The 24,392-nt window shown below is 39.9% G+C and overlaps 1 protein-coding gene across 3 annotated transcripts in view; it reads right to left on the bottom strand.

Moving 5' to 3' along the window:
• Positions 1-10,114: 10,114 nt before the first annotated feature.
• zgc:158260 (uncharacterized protein LOC571389 homolog) overlaps positions 10,115-24,392 on the bottom strand; it is a 113,184-nt gene continuing 98,906 nt past the window's right edge. For 2 of the 3 annotated variants that reach the window (XM_048244357.1, XM_048244358.1), the window contains 4 exons: positions 19,647-19,841; positions 10,766-10,909; positions 10,582-10,659; positions 10,115-10,334 (listed from right to left, as the gene is read on the bottom strand). In XM_048244357.1, the coding sequence (XP_048100314.1) occupies positions 10,230-10,334; positions 10,582-10,659; positions 10,766-10,909; positions 19,647-19,841 (522 nt within the window). In that variant the 3' untranslated portion in view covers positions 10,115-10,229. The remainder of the gene's footprint in view (positions 10,335-10,581; positions 10,660-10,765; positions 10,910-19,646; positions 19,842-24,392) is intronic. The other variant, XM_048244359.1, reaches the window with a different exon arrangement.

Genomic DNA, 24,392 nt, shown 5'->3' on the forward strand with positions numbered 1-24,392 from the left:
CAGCCATGGTAAGTTCTGTTCAAAAATCACTGCTAACAATGATAGCTATACATCACCCCCCAGCTTTTATAATCTCAATCCTAGAGACACGCCAAGCAAAAAACACCCACTACAAAAAAGGGTTTATAGATAACCAGGTGTCTGCATACAGACGCCACTACTCATAAACAGGTCTTTACAATGTTATCAGCACTAGTGTACGTAGGGTAGTAGGCAGACCCCCGACATGAAAGGGGTCTCAAACAACACACTCAGAGACATGCCCAGACAAAACACCACCCCTACAAAGTAGGATGCATTGCATACCAGTGAAGCCCTGCAGCCGGAAATAGCTCAGTTGGGAGAGCCGCTAGATTGAAGATCTAAAACCCCTGGTTCGGGTTCGGCAACTCCATTTTCCATTTTTTTTTTTTTTTTTTTGTATTTAGCCCCATTTACCACTAAAACATATACAACTCTTACAAAGTTTATCTGATCCCCCATTATCCACAAAACACACATGTGGGTTTGGGGCCAATATGGTCCCCAGGGTATGACATCAGGCACATGACTGTCACATGACACTACATCCAATATGGATGCCAAGGGGGGGGCGTGGCATTGTTTGACACCAGTCACATGACTGTCACATGACTCACAAAACAATAACAATAACAAACAACACGTGGCGACAACCACGTGGCTAATTTGCATAAAAAGGAGGCGTGGTTATGACGTGATTTATGACATTTCAGGGGGCGGGGCTTGTTTTGACAGATAGTTCATGATAATATACTACTAGCATTATAAACCAGATCTTACGCTAACGTTTTGACCAGCAATGTATCTCTTGCCTACCTTGCCTCACCATTTCTGTTTTCGAAAGAAAGATGTATGTCCATGGCCTTCAAATCTTATCCTAGTGTTCTAATCCTTGATGGTTGCGCAGGCTTGGCGCCTTATTCTCATTCTCTGTCCTGCGCAAAACATATGTCCTGCATGCCTACCTACTGCGTAGTTCTACTGGGTAAAGTTTCGCAAATAAATTAGTTTGTTTTACAGAAATGGCCTACTGTCACACTGTATGCCGGATATAACCAAAAGCACACATTTTGTAAATGAGCGGGTCGGATCGCGGGTCGGGTATAATTTTGTCCTAATTAATATTCGCGGTCCGAGTTGCGGTCGGGTTGATTAAAATATCGGGCGACCGCGGGCCGCTTGTGACCAAACCCGCGCAACACTGATGGATGTGGTACAGACAGCAGGGCTAGTAGAAATAGGGCTCTAAAGAACTACAAAGTCAACCGCAATATGATGCGAACTTCTGGGTACTGCAGGTTACCCGCGATAGGAACTGTTTGACCAGAATACTTTATTGTAGGCCTATATTGTAGTAATCTATTACTAAACCACAACATATTAGGTGTTGGTATACATCTTAGGAGTTTTCCTGTTAATTTGTTATGTGGGTAATATGAAAAAAGGAAAGTAAACCTGCTTAAATACCTTCATCCAGTATTTACTGAAAGGTGCATAATTTGAGGTGCTTGCCATCCAGTGACAAATTACATGGGTAAATTTACCCCCTTTATAAACTTTTGTTTTACTCAAAGATTTTTACATTTACAGTAGGACTTCATCTCTGACCACTTTCAAGCCATGGCCTTTTGAAATTTTGATATAAAAATCCAATGGTGTTGCTTTCTTAACCCTGATGCCTAGTTTGCCAGGTTTAAAAAAGTTATGAGAGGAAATATTTTTATTTGGTGTGAAACACATACACCTGTTTTTATGTTTTTCATTTATTTTATAATTTGTATTAATATTTATTTTATCATTATTTTATTTATAAGCTATGGTTGCTAGCACAGGTGTCTAAAACTAGATAAAAACACTTGCACTTTCTGTTTGCAGTTTTGTGTGGTATTTGAAAAAAAGAACATTGCATTTTCAGAAATAGCCGGCCCTCCAATCAGATGACGTAGGCAGAATTGGCCCCCAGCTCATTTGAGTTTGAGACCCCTGGTCTACATGTCTTAACATTATGTAACTAAAGATTACCCTATTCTAGAACTATGAACATACAGAATTCTTAATAACTAAGCAGCATATGATTGATGTTTCAACATCAAAGAGCACGCACTCTTTACATGTTTCTCTTCCTCAGGTTTGGTGTTTTCTTTCTGTCTGCTTCCACCACCTGCAGAACATTCTGGTAATGTTCTTCTCCTCTTGCAGAGCCTATGTAGTCTGTGCTGAGCTTCACATTACGCTCTGCGCTGTCATTGACCTGGTTGGCTGGTCAAAACTGTGAGATGAGCCCAACGCCAGATCTGCCCTCAGACCAGCTCCTTGCTATGTGCAATTCTACTTTTATTTTATTTTTATTTTTTTTAGATTTATTTCACACTACTTGGGCCAAAGGTAGAATACTTTAAAAGCAACATTGGATGTTGATCTTTTATGAAGCCATGAATGAACATAAGTTCATCATGCCTATAATTCAAACATACTGTAGGCTACATGATCAAATAGTTAGGCCTACTGTCAGGCAGACGTAACATCGCTAAATTCTCAGCTTGTTTAGGACCCCACACTGAATGCGTAAGAACACTAGTAGGCCTATCACTCTGGGGTGTGGTAGCCTACTCTCTGGGATTTATGCACCAAGGTAACTGAAGTAGCCAATATATTTGTGTCTTGAAATTATGTTTGAAATAAATGTCTTAGAACAAAACACATTGGGTAAGACTTGTATTTTATAAGTTAGTGAAAACGAGTTGATTAGTAGTTGAGTTTGTTATCAATAAACATAACAGCTAATGTCAGGATGAGCAGGAGACTAGGCTACCATAAATCCTCAAATTATGCCCAGTATTGATTGTATTTATAGCCGGACAAATAAAGGTCCCCAAATACAAGATGGGGTAATAATTGCCTACCAGTAGGGCTATCAATCCAACAGCAAGACATTGTTTTGATTTAACTCCATGAAATAAGACCTCTTCTTAATATTTTAGTATATTGTTGGCTGGATTAATACTGTTGGCAAAGAAAAGTCATTTTCCATGGGTCTTGACGTGTTGCCAGAACACCAACCGTATGGACCCCATAGCACAAAATCAATAGGCCTACGCCTTACAAGGCGAAAACGCAGAAAGGCTAGATTCAGCGCTAGCTATCAAGGTAATCTCTTTGATCTAGAAAATATGATTAGACAAATTAGGAAAGAAACTGACCAGGAATTGAATCGTAATGTTAAACCAATGACCTTGCAACCTACTCTTGAATTAAGTTCACCTGAAAGCGTGGAAGTGAATGAATGTGTTGAAGCAGATGTTGAACAATGTGCAGGATTACTAAACCAGATCACCTTGACCTCAGAAATAGTTGATGATTATTGAATGTGAATAAAAGAATGGAAAATGAACCATAACTGCAAACAATTACCTCATAATAAATAATAAAGTGCGATGAATGAAATGTATCATTACAAGTATTTTAGTAGCCTGACCTTGTAAAGTCTAGGGAATTATGCATGTAAAGAATTGTAGCCTATGTCTCAAACTGTGAAATGGGTAAAGTGCCTTAAACTGTTTAAATGAATGTATTCAGAATGCATTGTGTGAAGAGTTAATGCCATAAGTGTTTGTAACCTGTAAGAATGTAACCGATCTCTCTTGATGACTGTAAAAGTGTATGTTGCTAAATGTAATGTGTCACATGGTTATAATTGCCATTGAATGTAAACTGTTTGTGTAACCTCTGGAAACTATCTGTAAACCTGAATGTAATGTATCATCTCCGAAATGTAACCCGGAGAAGTATGTTAATGCGTGTCATCTTAAATTGTAGGTTGAGATCAGTAACTTCTAGAATGTATTAGCTATCGTGAGAATTTTCCCAGCTACCGTGAGAATTTTCCCAGCCATCGTGGGAACTTCTAGAAGGTTCTAAACTGTCGTGGGAAAATAGGATTGATTTGTCTCAGGAATGTGTGGGGGAGGGCAAGTCCACCTAGTATAAATAGGGGTCGAACCAAATGATCGGGGCTGCTTCTTCTTTTTTCTTCTACTGCTACGTGCTTTTTGCTGTTACGCTTGATTGTTAGGATGCGTTGTCCGTACTTCGTTGAGAAGCCAAGTGTTGGAACTTTGTGCCAGGCTGAAGCCGCGGACCGTAACTCCGCACCACCTGTTGCCGGGATCGCACTGCTACTCCGACAGTGAGAGACTGCAGAACGATAATCAGCGGATTTTTTCCCTTTTTGAGGACTTACTCTTTTTTTCCTTATATACCCTTTTTCTCCGTTGGTGGATTTACTATTGTATTCTCTTCTACTATTTTTATTGTACTCTCTTTTGTGGATTACTCTTTTTATATTTTCTACAACATTGTAACCTGCAAGTGGATATTACGCCGCATTTTGTAACATCACCAAAGTGCTGAAAAGTAAAGAACTCATTTAACCTTGGCATCCAATTCTTCAAGCAGTATTTTTGTCTTTTCTTGGTTCTTCTGTGGTTATTCATCTGCTCTGTCTAAGACTTGGGTTAGTTGGACTAATAAAATCTCCATCCTTATAAAACCTGAGCAAGAAGTAGCCTATAACCTGTGTCTCTAGATAAATTCTAGGGTCAAACATCTTCGCACGTTAGCCAACTGTTCGAGACCTAGGCGTAGTCGCTCCTTATTTCATAAACATCTCAATAAATCCACCACGGAAGCCTGATCAGCTTCCAAGGGGGATATTTAAAATAGGAGCAATTGGTAATCTGCGCCGCAGAGGGAAGACGTGCGACTGCACTCGACAGTAGGTCCCTGCTATCTACAATAACCTCAAGGGGGTATCGTAGGTCTTAACTGCCTAGGCCTGGGGTTACGTCTGAGAAACGGCTGACGTTGACTAGGTTCTGGGGGTTACCTGCAGGGGGCAACACATGGTGCCGAACTGCCCGGGAGGACCTTTAGATAATATTAGATGTTGAGAACGCAACTCTAATTTTCAGTCTAATTTTGGCGTCGGAGAAGTGTTAATCCGTCGCATTCGGTGTGTTCTGATAGACACATAACGGTCCTGGTGGTTATCTCTGGAACTTATATTAGATAATATAATATACAAACAACGTGTAAGACAAAACACTGTTGTGGCTGTTGTTTTAAGTTCCAAGGGGAAGTGGTTATTCCTCGACAAAAACACCTACAGAAAGTTCGTGGGTCGAGACCGTAAAAGTAAGACGGTTCCTAATATTCCGGACTATTAGGAGGGTAACTGGTGTAACATCAGAAAGAGGTTGCACTGATATTGCAGAAGCAGTTACGGAAAGTAATAAACAGCGTCGATGTACGCGCTTGCCTGCAAAAGGGAGATACGGATTAGATAAATATATTTTGGAAATAGATTCTAAAGGCATCTTTACTACGTGTTGTTCAGTAGTAGGGAGATATGTGGAAATCCGTGCGTAAAGCCAAAAGTAACAGCTCTAGCGATGGCAGAGTTTGCCTATTTTGAGCCTGTCGTAGGCTTATATGAAGTTTTCCATTAAGAAATGAGACTGAATCTAGAAAAGAACGCTTAAATAAGAAATACCAAGTGGTTTTAAGGGTTATCCGGCATGACCCATCGGCAAAAGCAGACATGCAACAAGTGTCTGATAGGACACTATTACTGCGAGTCGAGATTCGCGTCCCTAATGTTTGCGGATGAAGCCCTAGAATGCTTCGAGTAGCCTATGCTAATTGAAAAATCGTATTAGAAAATGCAAGCCAGCGAGTAATGACAGAATGGCTTAACTAAACTCAAACGTATTAGGCCTACAACATGCAGGTAAACTACCAGTCCTTAAACTGCGATGGCCGTCTCCCTAGTTGCGGTTGAGCTATGAGGGGTCGCTCCCCTTCGATAAGCACCGAGATGAAGGCATCACTGGTATGGATACCAGCGGGAGTGCTTTAAGCGCTTACAACTCATCAAAATGCCTTTAATTACATTGGCTGTTACGTCTCCAATAATTGACGAGTTTGTTGCGTGTAGCCTAGTATTTCGTGTGCATGACAAAGAAATGTTTCTGTTACATAGATAGCTTAGATAGATAGATAGATGTTTTATTGATCCCCAGGGAAAATTCAAGCTTGTTTGATCATGACAAAGAAATGTTTCTGTTCGATCAAAGTATCAATTAACTTGTGTAGTTACAACTAACTAAGTTTTTGGGGATGCATTGTGGTGGTGACACTGCGTGGGTTACTGGCCAGGACCCATGTTGTTCCACTGCTATAATGTATTGCCGACGGTATCCAATAAATTAATGGATGGTTATTGCTAGATGTAATTACGCAAAATAACTTAAACCCACAATCGCCTTTGTACAGCCAATAAGCAGAGGTATCAGTGTTAATAAACAAGAGCGCCGTTAGTGAATGGATGAGAAGCGAGTATCTATCTAGCTGGACAGAACGTTGTAACGATTGCGCTGCATGGGATTCACAGACACACCGCTTGAATGCGTGGGAGCGTGAGTAAAAGTGATGTTCAGTCAGATTGTCATTGGTGTAATACCTAAACGGGTATCCATCGTGTTTTAATAGAAACTTTCTAGGAGTTAGATCCCAGGAGAGATATAGGCTAGCCTTCTCCGTCCGTGAGTGCGGCTGCGGGAAGATGGGTTTATTTGATATGCGTGAACAGGATAAAAAGTTCTTCGAAACAGTTGTAACCTTTTGTGATAAACACATTAGCTTAAATCCCCTCCTAGTCGTTTTGAGAGTTATTAGAAATGTGTTTCTGTGACCCTGGCTGCTTAACAGAGTTACGCAGGACACAGTCGAGGCTATGCAGAGATAGGCCACTTTTTGCGATAAGGATCAGTCACCCGTCTATGTTACAAGCTGTGAAGCGAGGACGACGAGGGACAGTTCAACATAGCGAGTAAAACACTTTGTTAAAAGAAAAAAAAACTATCCTTAGAGGCTCGTTCGTTGCGTTGACAGAGACAGACGACTAAATGCCACGAATAAAACCAGAGGAAAGCGTAAGTCCAATATTCTAAAGTTAGCCTGTACCCAGTTTCGATGTATAACTCAGGTCAGCGAACCAAAGATGAATGGAGAGAATAGTCTGCTTAGGCTGTTTAAAAAGCAGATGTCAAATGTCCGCCTGATAAAGCAACTAGTCTGCCAAGAAAAAAATATGATTAGACTCGTAAAGTAACTCTGTGAAGTCTGTTATGTTTCAGAATGGGTATTAAACTGATATTCACGAGTGTCAAACATGCGTCTGTCGGTAATGTTTGGAAAGTACAGGTCTAATCAATATACTAGAATAGTCGGTTAATGTTCGCAGGATCAGGGCCTTATGGTTTCTAGTTTGTAAACAAAGTATGTAAACAGCAGTTTTTAAATTAGATGAAAAGTTTTTATTGGGAAGGATGGAAAAGACAACTTTTTTTACTGGGGATTGGAGTAACCATAGATACCGAGAGGTTAGCCAACCGTATCAAACCACTGCAGTGTAATGACCTGGCTGCTCATTTGTGGGCGCAAGTAGTTCGCTATAGACTCAAGAGACAGACAGATTTCAAAATAAACTTTAGGATAATAGCCTATTCTGCTGTGGCCATAACGGGAATCTTAATACGCGTTTTAGTTCGATCAGGACAGGTTGAACGTTCAAATCAGCCTATAACTCTTTATTTTTGTTCTTCTAGGCAAAGTTGAAAAGTTTTTATTGGGAAGGATGGAAAAGACAACTTTTTTTACTGGGGATTGGAGTAACCATAGATACCGAGAGGTTAGCCAACCGTATCAAACCACTGCAGTGTAATGACCTGGCTGCTCATTTGTGGGCGCAAGTAGTTCGCTATAGACTCGCAGACAGACAGATTTCAAAATAAACTTTAGGATAATAGCCTATTCTGCTGTGGCCATAACGGGAATCTTAATACGCGTTTTAGTTCGATCAGGACAGGTTGAACGTTCAAATCAGCCTATAACTCTTTATTTTTGTTCTTCTAGGCAAAGTTGAGGGGGATGCTTAGTCTATATTGATCAATAATGTCCCTTGTTCAACAGTAGGTTATATCTGAAAGTTGTATTCAGATTTTATGCGTAAAACATAGGGAATGGTGCGTAAACTAGGAAGGTCAACTTCGGGACAAATTCCAACAATGTACCAGGTACGACCAACAATACATTAATCTTGAATTGGCATTAGAAGCTTGTCGAGCTCTACCCCAAGGTGTCATGGTTTCTGTCACTAACCTGTCGAGTCAGGGCAGAGCCAGATTTTGTGACCCTTGGTGGGGGTTAGTGAAATTTCTAAACTTTTTTCCCTGGTAGTTGTCTCCGCAAAGACATTCTGTTTTTAGCTGAGGATGATACCCATAATCACGTTGTAATTCACATTCATAGTGGTTCTTAGCTTCCACACCTACCGTGCGCAAATTGTGTGATGAAGAAGGATTCTTCACACTCTGACAACGTTGCCGTGAGTGCCACCGATACATTTACCACCACTCCTGCATAGGAACTTCAGTAACAGGTCTCAAGATAGATCTGGGAAGATAATGGAAAATACAAGGTTTTTCGCGTTTCTGACCGCAGGATGACCCAAGCTGAAGGCATGAGCTGTTGATCTAAATAGCAGAAACCGTAAATACAGGGCCAAACTGACACGTCACATTTCCTATATTTTCCAATATTGTCCAGTGCTAACAGAGTTAGTAAGCGGGGCTGAGCAGTGCGAATGTCCTGCTCTTCACTCAGGTGGCTGTTTACTCCGCCGCTCCTCCGCTCAAATTCGTGTCAGGTCGCTCAGCTCAATTTCGTTCCCCACCAAAATCATCCCGCTCCAGTGTAATTGCTCCACACTCGCTCCAATTTAAAAGAGGGAGAAATAATCTACTACCCAAATTCTCACCTTAAACAGAAAACCCAAAGAACTAAGAGCACTGGCAATATATTTCACTCATAGAACATTTATTTTAAAAGATAGTGCAGCACCGATAGTGCAACAACAAACAAGCTTGGCAACGTCAATACACATAAGCCTAAAACTAAAGGGATCAGTGGGATTAATTGCTTAAAGAATACAGGCTTAGCATCCAAGTTTTACTTAGCCTTCTACTTGATATGAAGCGTATTCAAATTGCTCACATTTTTCATTTCTCTCCATAGCACACTCTCATGTTTCCGCAAAATGTGTGTTAGATTCCAAAATTAATCTTTACTCACTGAAACAGTGTCACTACATTGTTCTTGCTCTACATTGTTACTATTATACCATAGTATCTAGTTGTTTTGTCAGTTTCCTTTCTAAAATATTTAGTGAATTCCATCTCCATCAACAAACTTACTATGGCCAATATCTTTGAAATGTAAAGGTCTTCGTTTTATTACGAAGACATGAATTCTGGGTGGATTTGGGCATGCCTCAGACTTGTGGTGTGAGCGGTATTGGAGCGAAATTGGAGCGGAACAGAGCGGCTGCTCCGGCCTCTAAATTAAAAAGCGCTCCGTGCTCCAACAAAATTCCATCCGCTTTGCTCCTCGTTGCCGCTCACTAGCTCTGATATTAGTCAGTCATTTTTATTTAACAGTGATTTGATAATGTTTTTAATTTTAAGGCCCACCCACCATTGGTCTGGGATCCTGGCGCCGTGCCTGCTAAAAGACAAAGAAAGTGACTTCGGATTGACTTCCAGGTCACAGAAATCACAGAAATTAAATATTAAAATCAGTTTCAGCCCTGAAGCCGTTTTTAAAATGTTCTATGCTTGATCTAACCATATAACCAAAAAAGTCTGAAAAACAAAGCATTATTTGTTTGTTTGTACATTCTTAAACAAATAAAAGTCAGCTTTATTGTCAATTTCTTCATATATAATAGACATGCAGAGGAATTGAAATTGCGTTTCTCTCTATCCCTCTAATGAAATAACTGAGAATTCCTATATGCATAAAAGTAATTTACTTTTGTACAGTCTCCTACTAGTCGTTTATTTGAATAAGCCAGTGTTGGGAAACACTGTTCCCTAGTCATCTTGGTCTGGTCACAAATAGGCTAATTATTTTACAAAGGTTGAAGTATGTAGTGATCGCTCTTTGTCTGAAGAATGACACTGACACAACAATATTCTGTGATCATATTTTATTTTCCCATGTCCTTGACATCTATGGTAGATGTCCAAAAGAAGTCCAATAATTCGGTCCACCAGCATTTTTGCTCTTCCTCTGAACCTTACTGGAGATCATATTGAAATGACTGTTCCTCTCTGCATTGACATGGATCCAGTTGTGTCTGTTCCTCTGCCCTTATTTTCTTTGTCCTCCTCTGAGATTAGAGCTCTGAGGAACTTGGGGAAGAGATTTAATTTTACCATTATGGCATCCACATGTCATTGTATTTCAAACAACGTGTTTTCCCTGTAAACATTACAATGCAAACCTGGAGTTTTCATATGTAGGTTTTGGCTTTTTCCGCAGATTTGGTGCTTGGCCCCCAAAAATATATAAACACAATAGGGGTCCTATGCCGCTATGCTGCTTGGCCCCCAATTATCCATTCATGTAAAGAAATTCAGGTTGAGTGGTTGTTCTTACCCTGGGTATTCTGAGACCCTTGCTTGCAATAAATTGCCTCAGCGCCAGTGTTCCATGCAGCTGTTTAAGATCATCATCCTACTCAAAAGAAAAGATAAACTGATGGTCAAAGGTATTATATTTTGTAAAATTGTAACATTCTTGACAAAACTGGAAAGGATTACCATTGCATAATCAAACCCACCATTGCACTGGGTTGCTCATAGAACAACATGTCCTCCTCTAGTGCAGAAGGGTCTCTCAGTGGCTCATTAGAGAGTCTTTTCTTCCATAGTTTAGGATCAAGGTACCATGCACCAAATTTGGTCTTTTTGCTTTTAGTTTGAAACTGTGAAGATATAAGCAAGCAAAACAAGCATTATTTTCATAATGTGATGACCACTCTCATCACTGTACCACAACAATAAAATGACTACAGCAACCTTTATCATTGGAAAGCTTAGGGTGTGCAATATGCATGTAAAACAGCATCAGGCAAAATGGCCACAGACGAAAAGCTGTCAGTCAGGTAGATGGAAAGGCATCAGGTCTAAGGAAAACGGTCTCAGACAAAACGGATTCAGACAAAAAGGTCTCAGAGCAGGGAGCCGGTTCTGCGCTAATTTTCGCTAGTTCGCAGTAATGGTGTGTACTCATATTGACAGGTGATTGTGATATTGAACAGTGCTTCCCAGAATACTTATTAGCTTTCTGGCTAGCTAGCTTAAGAACCTTCGCAACGTTGCCAGTTTGTTATTGTCAAGTGAACACTCTCAATTTAGAAGTCTTGAGTTCCAAAGTGGGAACCTTCCCATTTTCCAGCAGCATGAATGCATGATAATACAGTACACAACATATGTTCATCTTTTCTTACAGCTTAGTAGAGAAAATGGTTGGTGTTATATTACCTAACTTATCGAAACAACGCCTCTGTATAGATAGGATACTAGCTAGTTAATTAGCTGGATACTGCCAACCAGGGTATGCAAGTCTAGCTTCCAAAGCTGTCTATAATGTTACCTTTTGAATGATCCCGTATTATACTTCTTTTTCAAGTCAAAATAGACCTAAAAAATAGCTCCCTGAAACTGCAAAATTCCTAGACTCAGATTACACAATATCAGCAGCTCCATTCTTGCCAATTTCAGTTCCTTTCAGAATAGGCTGTTTCTGGGGCCTGTTGCCTTAAATGCAAATGAGCCGTCGTTGGCCACGCCCCACCTCGGAACTGATTCCATGTTAACATCAACGGACAGCATGATCGAAAGCCAGAGAATACGAGTCGGTGACATAGCAACAGAGGGTTCTCCACCAGAGAGCATCAGACTGCCAGTGATGAAATGCAATTTGTTATGGAGGAATAATAAAGAATGTGTGACAAACGTCGTTCCCGGTTCTGTTTGAATGTCAGTACTAAAATAGACTAGCCAATTGGAGTTTAGCCGAAACGTCTGCTAAATACAATAACCATAGCAGAATCAATTCAGACACCTGCATGTATGATGTAACATGGCCTAACAATGTGAAATGATAAGGGGGGAAACTTTATTTAGGTCGGTATACATATAAGCCCAGTAGAGGTGATGTAGCCTATTCCAGAGTTTAAAAGCATTGTGAGCCTACTACCACGTTGCCCGGGTCATTTCCAGCATAGGCTAGGCCAGGGATTCCCAAACTTTTCCACAACAAGGCCCCTAAATACCACTAGGTTCTGGCCAAGGACCCCCTTGATGTGTTATTAAACCTATCGACAATACTACGGCAAATGTAAAAATACTAGTGCTGTCAAACGATTAAAATTTTTAATCACGATTAATCGCTGAATTCCTATAGTTAATCACGATTAATCACATATTTTATTGCATGATTAAAATTCTATTATTTTGCATTTCTGAACTTTCCAGGAGTCCATGTTAACAATATAAAGCAATTATTATTGTGTGTGATTAGGATTCAAATGAAGGCAAAGCTAGTTACTTCATTAACTTAACTTTAAGACGTAGGTCTATTTGATTATTTCAAATCAAATTTTAAAAGATGTGCAGCAGACCTGAGGAGACACAATATATTCTTCAGAAATATAGCTAATAAAGGGCATAACAAACATAAAATACTATATTCATTATCTTTGAGTTCAGTTGAAAATAAGGAACTTTTTGACATGAGTGCACTGACATTTTATAGGCCTACAGTCTGGTGCACTGTCACTTGCCACACACATCAGCGCCAAAGTTTTTAACACGCAAACACTGGATGAACAATGGATTTTATGGAGTGGCGTCGACCAAATATAACTGAATCGTGATTTACACGGCGGCAAAGTGCGATGCTGGTGTGCAGAGTTGTATTGAAAAGAATGGAATCTAATGTACAGTAAATGAATGTCGAAAGCAGAGTGTCATGTCTGCATCGGTGTCTACAGCAATTTAAAACACTATTCAGCTGACCGGGAGTTCAGAATTGCGTTGGTGTTTATTGTACGAATCTACTCTTTGGCCGGCTCGTAAGCCCAAACAAGTGTGTGCAGCATGCCTTTACGTAGCCTACTAAAGGCGCATCATCATAAGGCTACATTTAATCTGCATCACGCCCCATTTTAGCGGAAAATAAGTTAACATACATATATCATTGATTCTAATGGGAAAGACAGCCTAATCACACCTTGACGTTACATCTAGTTGTTCATTTACAGGCCATTCAATAATTTTACTAACACGGCAGTTATAAAGAACTAGAAAAGCATTTCCTGAAGGAAATACAGTGCATGAAAATGCAAAAAATATGATGTAAAATATCATACAGAGTAAAAACAAACTATATTGGTTACTAGGTAGATGAGGTTTAATATAGTTGGAATGACTGGGCAGTTAAATAGGTGGATAGTTTAAATGGTTAAATTATTTGCTAGGTAGATAGTTGACGATAACTGACAGTTGGAATGGCTCTAATGTTTGCTAGCAGTTATACTATATGTTATCAAAGATAATAATGCTAACCAAGTTAGTTAACTTAGCTAATGTTTTCATTTTTAGTAGTTATGCTAACTAGCTTTTTAGTAGTTATGCTAACATGGTAACTATGCTAACCATGTGACTTAGCTAACCTAGCTAATCATTTTTAGTAGCTATGCTAACTATGCTAACACACATGCTAACTATGCTAATATGTTAACTATGCTAACCATGTGACTTAGCTAACTTAGCTAATCATTTTTAGTAGCTATGCTAACTATGCTAACAAACATGCTAACTATGCTAACCATGTGACTTAGCTAACTTAGTTAGCATAACTACTAAAAATGATTAGCTAAGTCACATGGTTAGCATAGTTAGCATATTAATATAGTAAGCATGCTTATTAGCATAGTTAACATAGCTACTAAAAATGATTAGCTAGGTTAGCTAAGTCACATGGTTAACATAGTTAGCATAACTACTAAAAATGATTAGCTATGTTAACTAGCATGCTAGCAATGCTAACATGCTAACTATATTAACCATTTGACTTAGCTAACCTAGCTAATCATTTTTAGTAGCTATGTTAACTATGCTAACTAGCATGCTAATATGCTAACTATGTTAACCATGTGACTTAGCTAACCTAGCTAATCATTTTTAGTAATCATGCTAACTAGCATGCTAGCAATGCTAACATGCTAACTATGCTAACCGTGGGGCCGGTTCCCCAAAACGTTCTTATCGCTAAGTAGTTCTTAACCTATTCCTTAACCTATCTCTTAACGTTATGGCACGATTCCCAACACGTTCGTACGCTAAGTATATCTTCTCTAAGTCAGAAGTTCGTAAGGTTGGTCTGAACCATTCGTAAGCTCTCTCTTAGCGTTGTTTGAGCTCTCAAGACGCTAGTCGCCGCCACTGTGCAGCTCAGTACAAGTCAAACTATGGTAGGCCGACAGTATGTTGACAATGTTGTGGCTCAACGATGAGTTTATGTTATGGACATTTTAAGACTAATAAAATATGTTCGCAATGGATGCAGGCCTATTTATGAAGTTTACTTTATTTGGTATCAGAACTAATATGGTGGTAAGCCTAGGCTATTTAGTAATGTCATTAAAGCGTTCAAATTGGCAATCACTTTTGATAATTAAAAGCTGGCAAAGAATTTGCCTCTAAATGGCTAAGATCTATAAATGGGTAAGCATGGTGGTGTCCAGTAAGCGACCAACTAGGCCTATGGCAGTGATCCAACGTGTCCTTGTATTGAATCAAAAACGCTGTGTAGTCCATGTCGCTCCATAGCTCTTTTTTGTTGCTGTTGCACAAGTTATTCCGAAAGCTGGAAAACAGTGTCACCTTGCGCAAGCTCACCTCGTCCAGCAAAACTTCAAGTTCCTCTGACGAGAAGCTTGGTGCCCTTTTTTTACGTTGCTTCCCCACCATACTGTATCTAAATCTCTCTCTGTTCATTGTCTGAGGTTGCTTATTATTGAAAACATTAACCAATGGCATTTTTTTTATTTGAACCTTGAATTTCCCCTGGGGATCAATAAAGTATCTATCTATCAATACCGCATTAAACAGACTGCAGCTGCTTGCCAATCAATTATAATTGTAAGATACCTTACCATTAATATAAAAGTGTATTACATCATTTTAAGAAGTTGTTAAACCCATGTCAAGAAGCGGCACAAGTGGCACAACGGGATAAGGAGGGTGGATGATTAGCGAGGGATAGGCCTACCCAGTTAGTCTACCCATCACAACATATCGTGTGAACATATTACTGACAATGATAATTTAGTTAATAGTTTATATTTTACTGATAACTTATTACTACTCATAACTATCTTAAAATAAATGTTACTGGAATAATTTGAGAAATGTTTCATTTGCATAGAACGTGTTGTGTTTCTTAACGCCGTCATGCACCTTCTCGTGAAGTAGAAAATCGATTCCTGAGCAATCGATGCCAACTAATTCAGCATCTTCACTTGGGACAGCGCCTTTGTAACGTCGAACGTAAGAGGCAGCGTGATTAGAAGCTTCCTAAGGGACACTTCGGGGAACACACTTAGTAACATAAACAACTTTGGTAAGATATATCTTTTGAGTCTTCTTGCCGCGCTAAGAGTGAGCGTTATCGGGGAACCGGCCCCATGTTACTTAGCTAACTTAGCTAATCATTTTTAGCACTTTTGCTAAAAATGCTAGCAATGTTAGCAATGCTAACATGTTAACTATGCTAACTAGCTACAGTGGGTAGGAGTTATAGTTGATGACAAGTAACAGTTACAATGGCTGAACAGTTAAAAAGTTCAGTAGTTTAAAGGGTTAAATTGTAGCCTGGCGGGCCATCCTATATCATTGAAATGTATAGTCTGGAATCGAACCATTTACCTCGCTTAATCCAAGGGGCGGGCAGAGAATTGTCTTTCAAACTGCCTAGGCATGCAATAGGCCAGCGCTACGACCATATCCGTATCCTGTCGCCAAAACGGCAAATACATCCATCTTCGAAAGGAATTACTTTAGTGCATTGTGTTGCTCAACTTTCAAAGAAAAGCACAAGTCCAACTTTGAATGTTAGCATGCTTTCCTCATGGGGGGTGGTAACCTTTCCGAACGTCTTAACTGACTGTATGTATCGGGAAAGAAGGAACATTGGAGAACGCCACATGAAAATACATCTTTGGTAAGTATTTATCATATGGGTATTGTTGGATTTACAACACGGTTACAATGTCTACTTAACTTTACGCGTTGAAACTAAGACCAGCATTAACCTTTCCCGATTCCCACTGACACTAGTAAATGACGTTAGGCGTTGTGGACTTCAGCAGCCAATGAGAATTGGACTTCAGCCCCTGAATTTTCTGATTGGTTGATGAATTGTGGAACAAACGTAACGTTGTCGACAGTTTTGAGCAAGCACACAGATGAAGTTGAGCGAGCGCGACAGATCTCCTGAGCTAGCGGAGGAACAGTTTATGTAAGCATGTACAGTGAAACTGAAAGAAACGGGGCTAATGTTGCACATATTGAAATTAGCAAACAGGCAAACATGGATTCCTGTTTGCTCAACTACAAGTTTTTTTGTGCTCGAGTTTCATTTTTCCTCAAAATATAATTTGTGTGCTCGCTCAAAATATTTTTCTGTGCTCAAATTGTGCTATTGCTCGCTCATAAAAGTGGAACAAATGTAACTCCATAGAAATATTGTAGCGAGGACTTTTATTTTGAAACAGTTTTGGGCAGAGGAAACAGTTGAATAGGATGTGTAGTCTTAATTGACCCAGATTGTATGCTTAAAGCCTGAGGCTGCAGGTGGCCTGAACACCTGCCATAGGATTCTAATTGCTTAATGGCCGTATTATGATGTCATAATCGGCAATGTTAAGTCTATAGGGATTTTTAAAAAGTTTTTCTTTAATAGTTTAAAAAGTATAAAAGTTTCAAAGTTGAAAAGACATAGCAGCTTGGTCCGTTTGAAGACCTACGTTACAAAGTTTGAACGAAGTTTCTAAGTTAAACTGTTCAAGAGCGTGGATCAATTGCGTACGGAAAAAGTGGTAAGCGGAATAATAATAAGTTGTTGTTGTTGTTGCCTTGGAAGAACAGTAATTTTCATGCACTGTAATTATGTGTATGTAACTTACTCATGTCGAAACGATGCAGGCTACATTACAACCCATTCAGCACGTACTAGCTTCACTTACCATATCCCATGTAAAACGGTTAGCTTGCTAGCTAGCTAACTGTGGAAGTTCAGTATAACAGGCATAGCCAATTATCTCACCTAGTTGTAGGAAAAAGGCTACGTTCATATTATAAGTGATAGAATGAATGTGTGACTTATGTTTAGTTGATGTTATGACATGTAAAGTTAAGCTTGCCGAACTTAGTTATAGTCAGCCACAGGCAGTTTGACTGTACATTCGTGACACTCCTGTTAGGCTAAACTGGAAAGAGCAAAAAATAGGAACATAATGGTCACATCAATCCCATAAACACACAGATAACTCTTACACAAACCTTATTTTGTGCCTTTTATTCACGTTTGTTTCAAGATTTAGTAAGTATAACTCCTTTTCGCTCCCCACTTCTATGCAGCATAGGTTTCCATTATCCAAACAGCTCCCTTTCCCCTAAAAGGCAGCACGGTCTAGCTAGATCCAGTGTGGTGTTGTAGTTGTTCTAACGTTACTAGTTGTTGCAACAGCTTGTGAAAAAACTACAAAGTTTGTCACACCAAAAAGAACGTTAATCTCACGATAAAAAAATTGACGCCGTTAAAATAGGTTTACGTTAACGCCGTTAATAACGCGTTTAACTGACAGCACTAAAAAATACATTAAGCTAATCCTAATAATTAGTTTAGCCACAAGCACTTTGCGATGGATCATACAGTGTGTAAAAATTGTATTTGGGGCTTTCTGCTATGAGAGCTATCACTCTACTATTATTCCAAGTCATTATCATGGGAAATATAATGTTCAGATATGCGTCACATTATTATAATGCCATTGTATAACAATCCTCATAGTAATAGTAAGTATTACTTACTATTACATAGTAATTTTAAACTTTTCAAATGTATTTATTTGTTGCTTTTATTTTTCCTTCCAACTTGCTGAGGCCCCCCTGGCACCCCCTCACGGTCCCCCACTCGCGTCATATTGCTTAAATATGCCAACAAGAAGAAGCCGTGTCTTGTGGAGTTTCTGTTTGTATACTTGAAATATGGATGATCAGGTGCGTAAAAGATGTTTTGTGTATTTTGTGTAGCCTAGCCTACTGTTGATACTCTTTCGCATGGTACTGGTTGGAAATGATAGGCTACGACGTTTTTTTGTAAGAAAAAAAGAGGACAGGCAACGTTTCATTTAATATGGCCCCTTTAATACCATCAGTGAAAATATGTAATGTCTACGACACTGCTTTAAACTCCCATATTTTCCTAGGGTTAGGTTTTTTGTAAGAAAAACAGAGGACAGGCAACATTTCGTAGGCAGGCAACAGGCAGGCAACGTAAAGATATATATAAACTGAGGCAGTAGTCTGAGACTGTTTACCTGACTCGCATGATGTTGTTTTACCTATATATATATATATATATATATATATAAGTATAAGTATAAGTATAAGTATAAGTATATATACTTTTTTGATCCTGTGAGGGAAATTTGGTCTCTGCATTTAACCCAATCAGTGAATTAGTGAAACACAAACAGCACACAGTGAGGTGAAGCACACACTAATCCCGGCGCAGTGAGCTGCCTGCTACAATGGCGGCGCTCGGGGAGCAGTGAGGGGTTAGGTGCCTTGCTCAAGGGCACTTCAGCCGCAGCCCACTGGTCGGAGCTCGAACCGGCAACCCTCCGGTTACAAGTCCAGAGTGCTAACCAGTGGGCCACGGCTACCTGATTTTCCTGACACTTGACACTTTGTTGACAATGTAATTCTATAAACATGACAGGTTTTCCCTAGACCTGATAGCTTTTCATCTGATGTCTGAGACGTTACTGTAAAATTCCGTAAACTTGACAGGTTTTCCTGAGACCTGATACCTTTTCATCTGATGTCTGACACTAGGGTTGGGCCGATGATATTATCATCCATCGGGATGCTACACCCACACTCTGACAGACACACACTAATTCTACAGACCTTGCTTTAACATAAAACATAAAAACTTTGCAGGGGTTCCCTGGAATTGAAATTAAGCATGGGACTGATGTCCACTGCGCGTCGTGGCCGCATTACAACCTCGATTGTGCGTTTATTTTCGATTAATCTAATGGAGTGTCGTCCATTATCCCTTACTAATAACACAGTAACAACTGATGACCTGATGTGCAGGTCATGAGATACGTAGCGTATGAGGTTTGTACAGACTACTGAAGATTTTAGATGAGCGACTGCGACATGTCTTACGTTTTTTTGCTAGGCCCAGTGCATGCTGGCAATGCGGAATATTACGCTGGACAGTGCACATGCATGCAGATTGTTTTTTTCTGTCCATCATTTGTACAGATTGCACTGGAGCAGATCTTGCACACCACTTCGGTATTTCTGTATTAATGTAAAGACATATAGTAAGAAGTGTAACATAGTTAGCTTTACCCCATGTAGGTCAGAATCCTTCAAGAGGGTGTCAGTTGTAAGAAATCTGCCATGTTCCATTGCTGAACGTAACTCCTCTGGTATGTTGCTGGGTTTAATCACTTCAATAGGGAAGATTAGAGAGGGTTTTTTCTCATAGCCACTAACAAATAGGCCTAACACAGTAGAATCTGTAAGATTGTTTGTGTCGCCACCCTGTAAAAATAGAACAGAAGGTAGTTTCCTCAGCAGAGTTGATGATTATCTCACAGAGCCTGGTAGTTTTGGGAAAGCAACCAAATTAGGGAAGCATTAATCCAATCCTAATAAGTACTGATCTGAGTGGTGAACTAAATGTAATAATTTAACTTGCGGTAATTTTGTCGTTCACCTTGCTAGCCCTACCTTGCTAGTTCAACTACAGTAATATTATGCATAATAATTCAAGTGGTTCTTTTTCATTGATAATACAAAATCCAGATTATGTATTATATACACAAATGTACCCCCAAATATACACAGAAGATGTTAAATTCCTAGTGCTATAGGTAGTATATAAGTATATATACTCTTTTGATCCCGTGAGGGAAATTTGGTCTCTGCATTTATCTTAATCCGTGATTTAGTGAAACACACTCAGCACACAGTGAACACACAGTGAGGTAAAAACACACACTAATCCTGACGCAGTGAGCTGCCTGCTACAACAGCGCCGCTCAGGGAGCAGTTAGGGGTTAGGTGCCTTGCACAAGGGCACTTCAGCCGCTTCCTACTGGGTCATTCCACGTCAGTTCAACCAGGGCCTACGCACTTAGGTCTCAAAAAATTCTGAAAAAATGACCAGGTGTACCTATGTTACCCAGGAGACACACTGTAAAATTACTCTTATGTAAGATCAATACTTTCCAAGATACAGCCAGTTTTACAGGGGGAGGGGGAGGTGCTCTGAAAATGAGAACCAAAATGATTTTTTAGACTTCTAAGGTCTGCTGTTCAGACCCTGAAGGAATTTATTTTTTAAAGGCAAAAAGCCCAAAAAATATACAAAAAAAAAAAAAATCACTAACAAATCAACCTTTGTGGGCAAAAAACATCACCAGCCAACAGAACAGCCTTCAAGACCATTTCAGTGAGGTTATCGATCAGGCACCTTCCTTCATGGGTGTTTCATTGAATTAGGCCCACAAGCCCTCCAGAAGGCTCAACAGTGGTATCTGGCTCTCCTAAACCCACACCCTCCATACTCATGATGATTCTCTGTCAACAAATACCAATACATTCTTTGGTCATTCCTCTTCATTGCTGTGGCCATTTATGATCCAATTAAAAACATATCTAAACAAAACACAAACCCTTGATGAGGGTACCAATACCAGCAAATTCTGTGGTCATTCCTTTTTGTTGCTATAGGCTACTAAATAAAGCTGTCTTCATAAGGTAACTGTAAACGGTAAATCAGACTGGCCAGACTTTCATTTAAAACAGTCTCTTACTGGAATAGGAAGTAATCAACATTACAGGTGGAGACGTGCTTTATAGCCAACTGTAAGCCAGAGACATCGTTTACCATTAGAAAAGTTTGCAAGTTGCTATCTGTTGATGCGAAGTAAAGCTAAAGTGAGGCACACTGTGGCCACTGGCACGGGATGCTAATCGATGCTGATAAATTAGCTCTAGCAATAATTTCGATTTGAAACACGCATAGCCTACTTCTTGTGTTCATTTGAGCCGGTTGTGGTTTATATTACAATTAGATTCACAAGTTTGGCACACTGTAGTCAATCGTTCTGCACGTCATGGATGTGATCGAGCACCACTAGACACTGTAAGTTCTGTAATTTATTTGGCCATGTTGTGAAGTTATGTGCTATGTTGACAGGGATATGGTGCTTATGTAATGAGTGATGACTGGTTTCGAAGTAATGATACATTCATGAATAATATAAAGATGATTGTGTTTGTGTTGGACATTCAACATAACATGATGAGCCTTTCAGACAGGGTAAAGTAGCCTATCGTTAACATACTGTAGCTAGGATAGGCTACCAGCTGCATGAGACCCAGACCACTACGATCACAGAATACTGGCCTTCTTGTAATTCCAAGAATCTCAAAAACTACAGTAGGAGGCAGAGCTTTCAGCATTCGCGCATCCCTCCCCTGGAATAATCTCCCTTCCTCAATTCAACTAGCAGACACACTCCCTATTTTTAAGTCTAGACTTAAAACATACCTCTTTACTGCCTCGTTAGGTATATAGTGCGGTGTGGAACTTCACCCACCTCAGGGATTTTTGGAATGGACCACCCTGCTGAGTCCTCGTGTGACTGGCACTCCAGTCATGCGTGCGATGGTGGTCACTGACCATACCTGCGTGTCGACTACCCCTCACCATGCCTTAGTTATGCTGCTATAGCATAGTGCTGTCATGGACTTTTCATGTGCCACGCCATAAACCCCCCCACCCTCTCTCTCTCTCTCAACTCTCCCTCTCTTGCCTATTCTCAACCATGGTACACTGTAACAATATACAGTACCACTGATTACTTTGACATTAACCATTTTGATTTTCAGTAATACTTACCCACTCTACAGTACATCTCTCTTTCTTTCCCCTTACCTCACTTGTGAGGTATACCATCACCAGTCATCAGCCATCCGTGTGCTTGGCCATCTTCTCACTCATCTCACCTGAAGTCCCATCCCTATGACTGCCCTATCATCGGCTATTACTGTCCCCCTACCTGGATTCCTGGCCGGTACAGCCTAGCGACCCACCACCTGCCTATGACAACTCTGCCCGGATTCCTGGCCCATACTGCCGACCCACCACTTGCCCTTTGACAACTCCTAATCCCCTGGACAATTCCATTCCTACACTGGACTATTTTAACTTTCTGACACTAAATTGATTAATGCATTACCATACTGTATATGTAATCATCCCACCTCTTGTAACTTTCACCTCAGGTGGCTTTAAACACCATGTCCTATTCTCTACACCTGACTAACATATGCATTTGTCATGTATACAGACCTTACTGTCCTATATCTGACCCTAGGCAGATGGGTCAGGCCTTTGAGTCGTGGATCTGCTCGAGGTTTCTTCCTATATTCTAGAAAGATTTCAGGTTACAACATGACCCCAAGTAGTCTGTTAGCGCCTCAGCCATAGTCATTGGCTTGCTTTTTCAGCAGCCTCTGATAACTTGCAGCTCTTTTCAGTGACCGTCCTCGAAAACTAAAATCTAACAGAAATTTCTTGGCTGATTTTGCTACAAAGCCTCTAGCACCTATCTCCACTGGTCTTATGTGCTTGCCAGCCACATTCTCTTACCTCTGCTACCAGTTCTGCATACTTTATCTGCAGGTTCCTATGTGAAGGGTTCCTATGTGAAGGGAAAAGACCCTACCATGAGGTAGGAACCGAAATAGTTATAGGAACTGCGGTCAGAGGAATTTCATAATGCTCATTGACTTAGATTTGGAAAAAAGTGCAAAAGTGTACACTACAGTGGACGGATATTCAAACCTCATTTAAAACTACTGGATTTGCCATATTTACTCCAAACCACCAGGGGGGGTATCTCCTAAGTCATTTATGTATTGTGTGCATAACCATTGTCTTTATTAATATTCATAACTTGAAATATTGCATCATAAATCCAAAATGGCGGCTGACAGTGGTCATGACCCTACAACCTCTGGGATAACCGTTAGATCCTTTTATTCTACACGGAATATACAGGTAAAAAAAATATATTCTTATTAACTCATTAAATGCCAAGCTGTTTTCGGAAGCTTTATCCTAGAGTGCCAGCAATCTAGACCATTGTTGATGATTTTTGTACAGCCACAGCATATTCTGTGTTATAGCTATGAACACATACAATGGCTCGTTTAAAAGGTGAGACTTTAAGCTCTCAGTGGGTGCAAACCGTGTATTTCTACACGCCTCTGTTCCTGAGAAATCCCAAGCTAGGCTATAGAGAGGCTATAGGAGGAGAAGCAGGAGAGGTGATTGAGGCATGCAAAGAGATTGAGGCAGGTGTCCAGAGACCAAAAAGAACCTGGAAAGTAAAAGATAATGATTGTGAGGGACTGCCACCTACATTTCAGGGCCAGAATACTCTTCATGTTCAGGGGGAGGAGCCAATTGAAATATTTTCCAGTTTGCTTCCTGATACGCTACTTGATATGATTGTTTACCAATCAAATGTCTATGCACTGTTCAAAGGAAAAAATAACTTTGGCTTAACAGTAGCAGAATTGAAAACCTTCCTGGGAATAAATTTAACAATGTCATACATAAAATATCCAAGAATCCGTATGTATTGGTCCAACCCAGGATTACGACAACATAGGATTGCTGATGCAATGACGGTAAACAGGTTTGAGGACATCATGAGACACCTGCACTTTGTAGGACAGAATGTCGAAGCTGGCGATGACAAATTCTTTAAGATTCGTCCAGTACTGGATATGCTTCAGTCAACTTTCTTAAATGCCACGGAGCCAGAAGAATTCCAATCAATTGATGAACAAATCATCCCCTTTAAGGGAAAACACAGCACCAAGCAGTTGTTCACACCTCTATGCTTAATATCTTCATGTGCATTTGTTACGGAGACCTCAAATATTGGCTTAACATTAATAAAGTATTGTATTTGCAGACTAATACAACTGAAGTATATAATATATATATACTACTCAAAAATGACCCCCCAAAGACCCGCAATATCACCAGTTTTGCATTTTGTTCAAAAT

Source organism: Alosa alosa, chromosome 5 (genome assembly GCF_017589495.1).
Source record: "Alosa alosa isolate M-15738 ecotype Scorff River chromosome 5, AALO_Geno_1.1, whole genome shotgun sequence".
In the NCBI taxonomy this organism is placed as follows: domain Eukaryota; kingdom Metazoa; phylum Chordata; class Actinopteri; order Clupeiformes; family Clupeidae; genus Alosa; species Alosa alosa.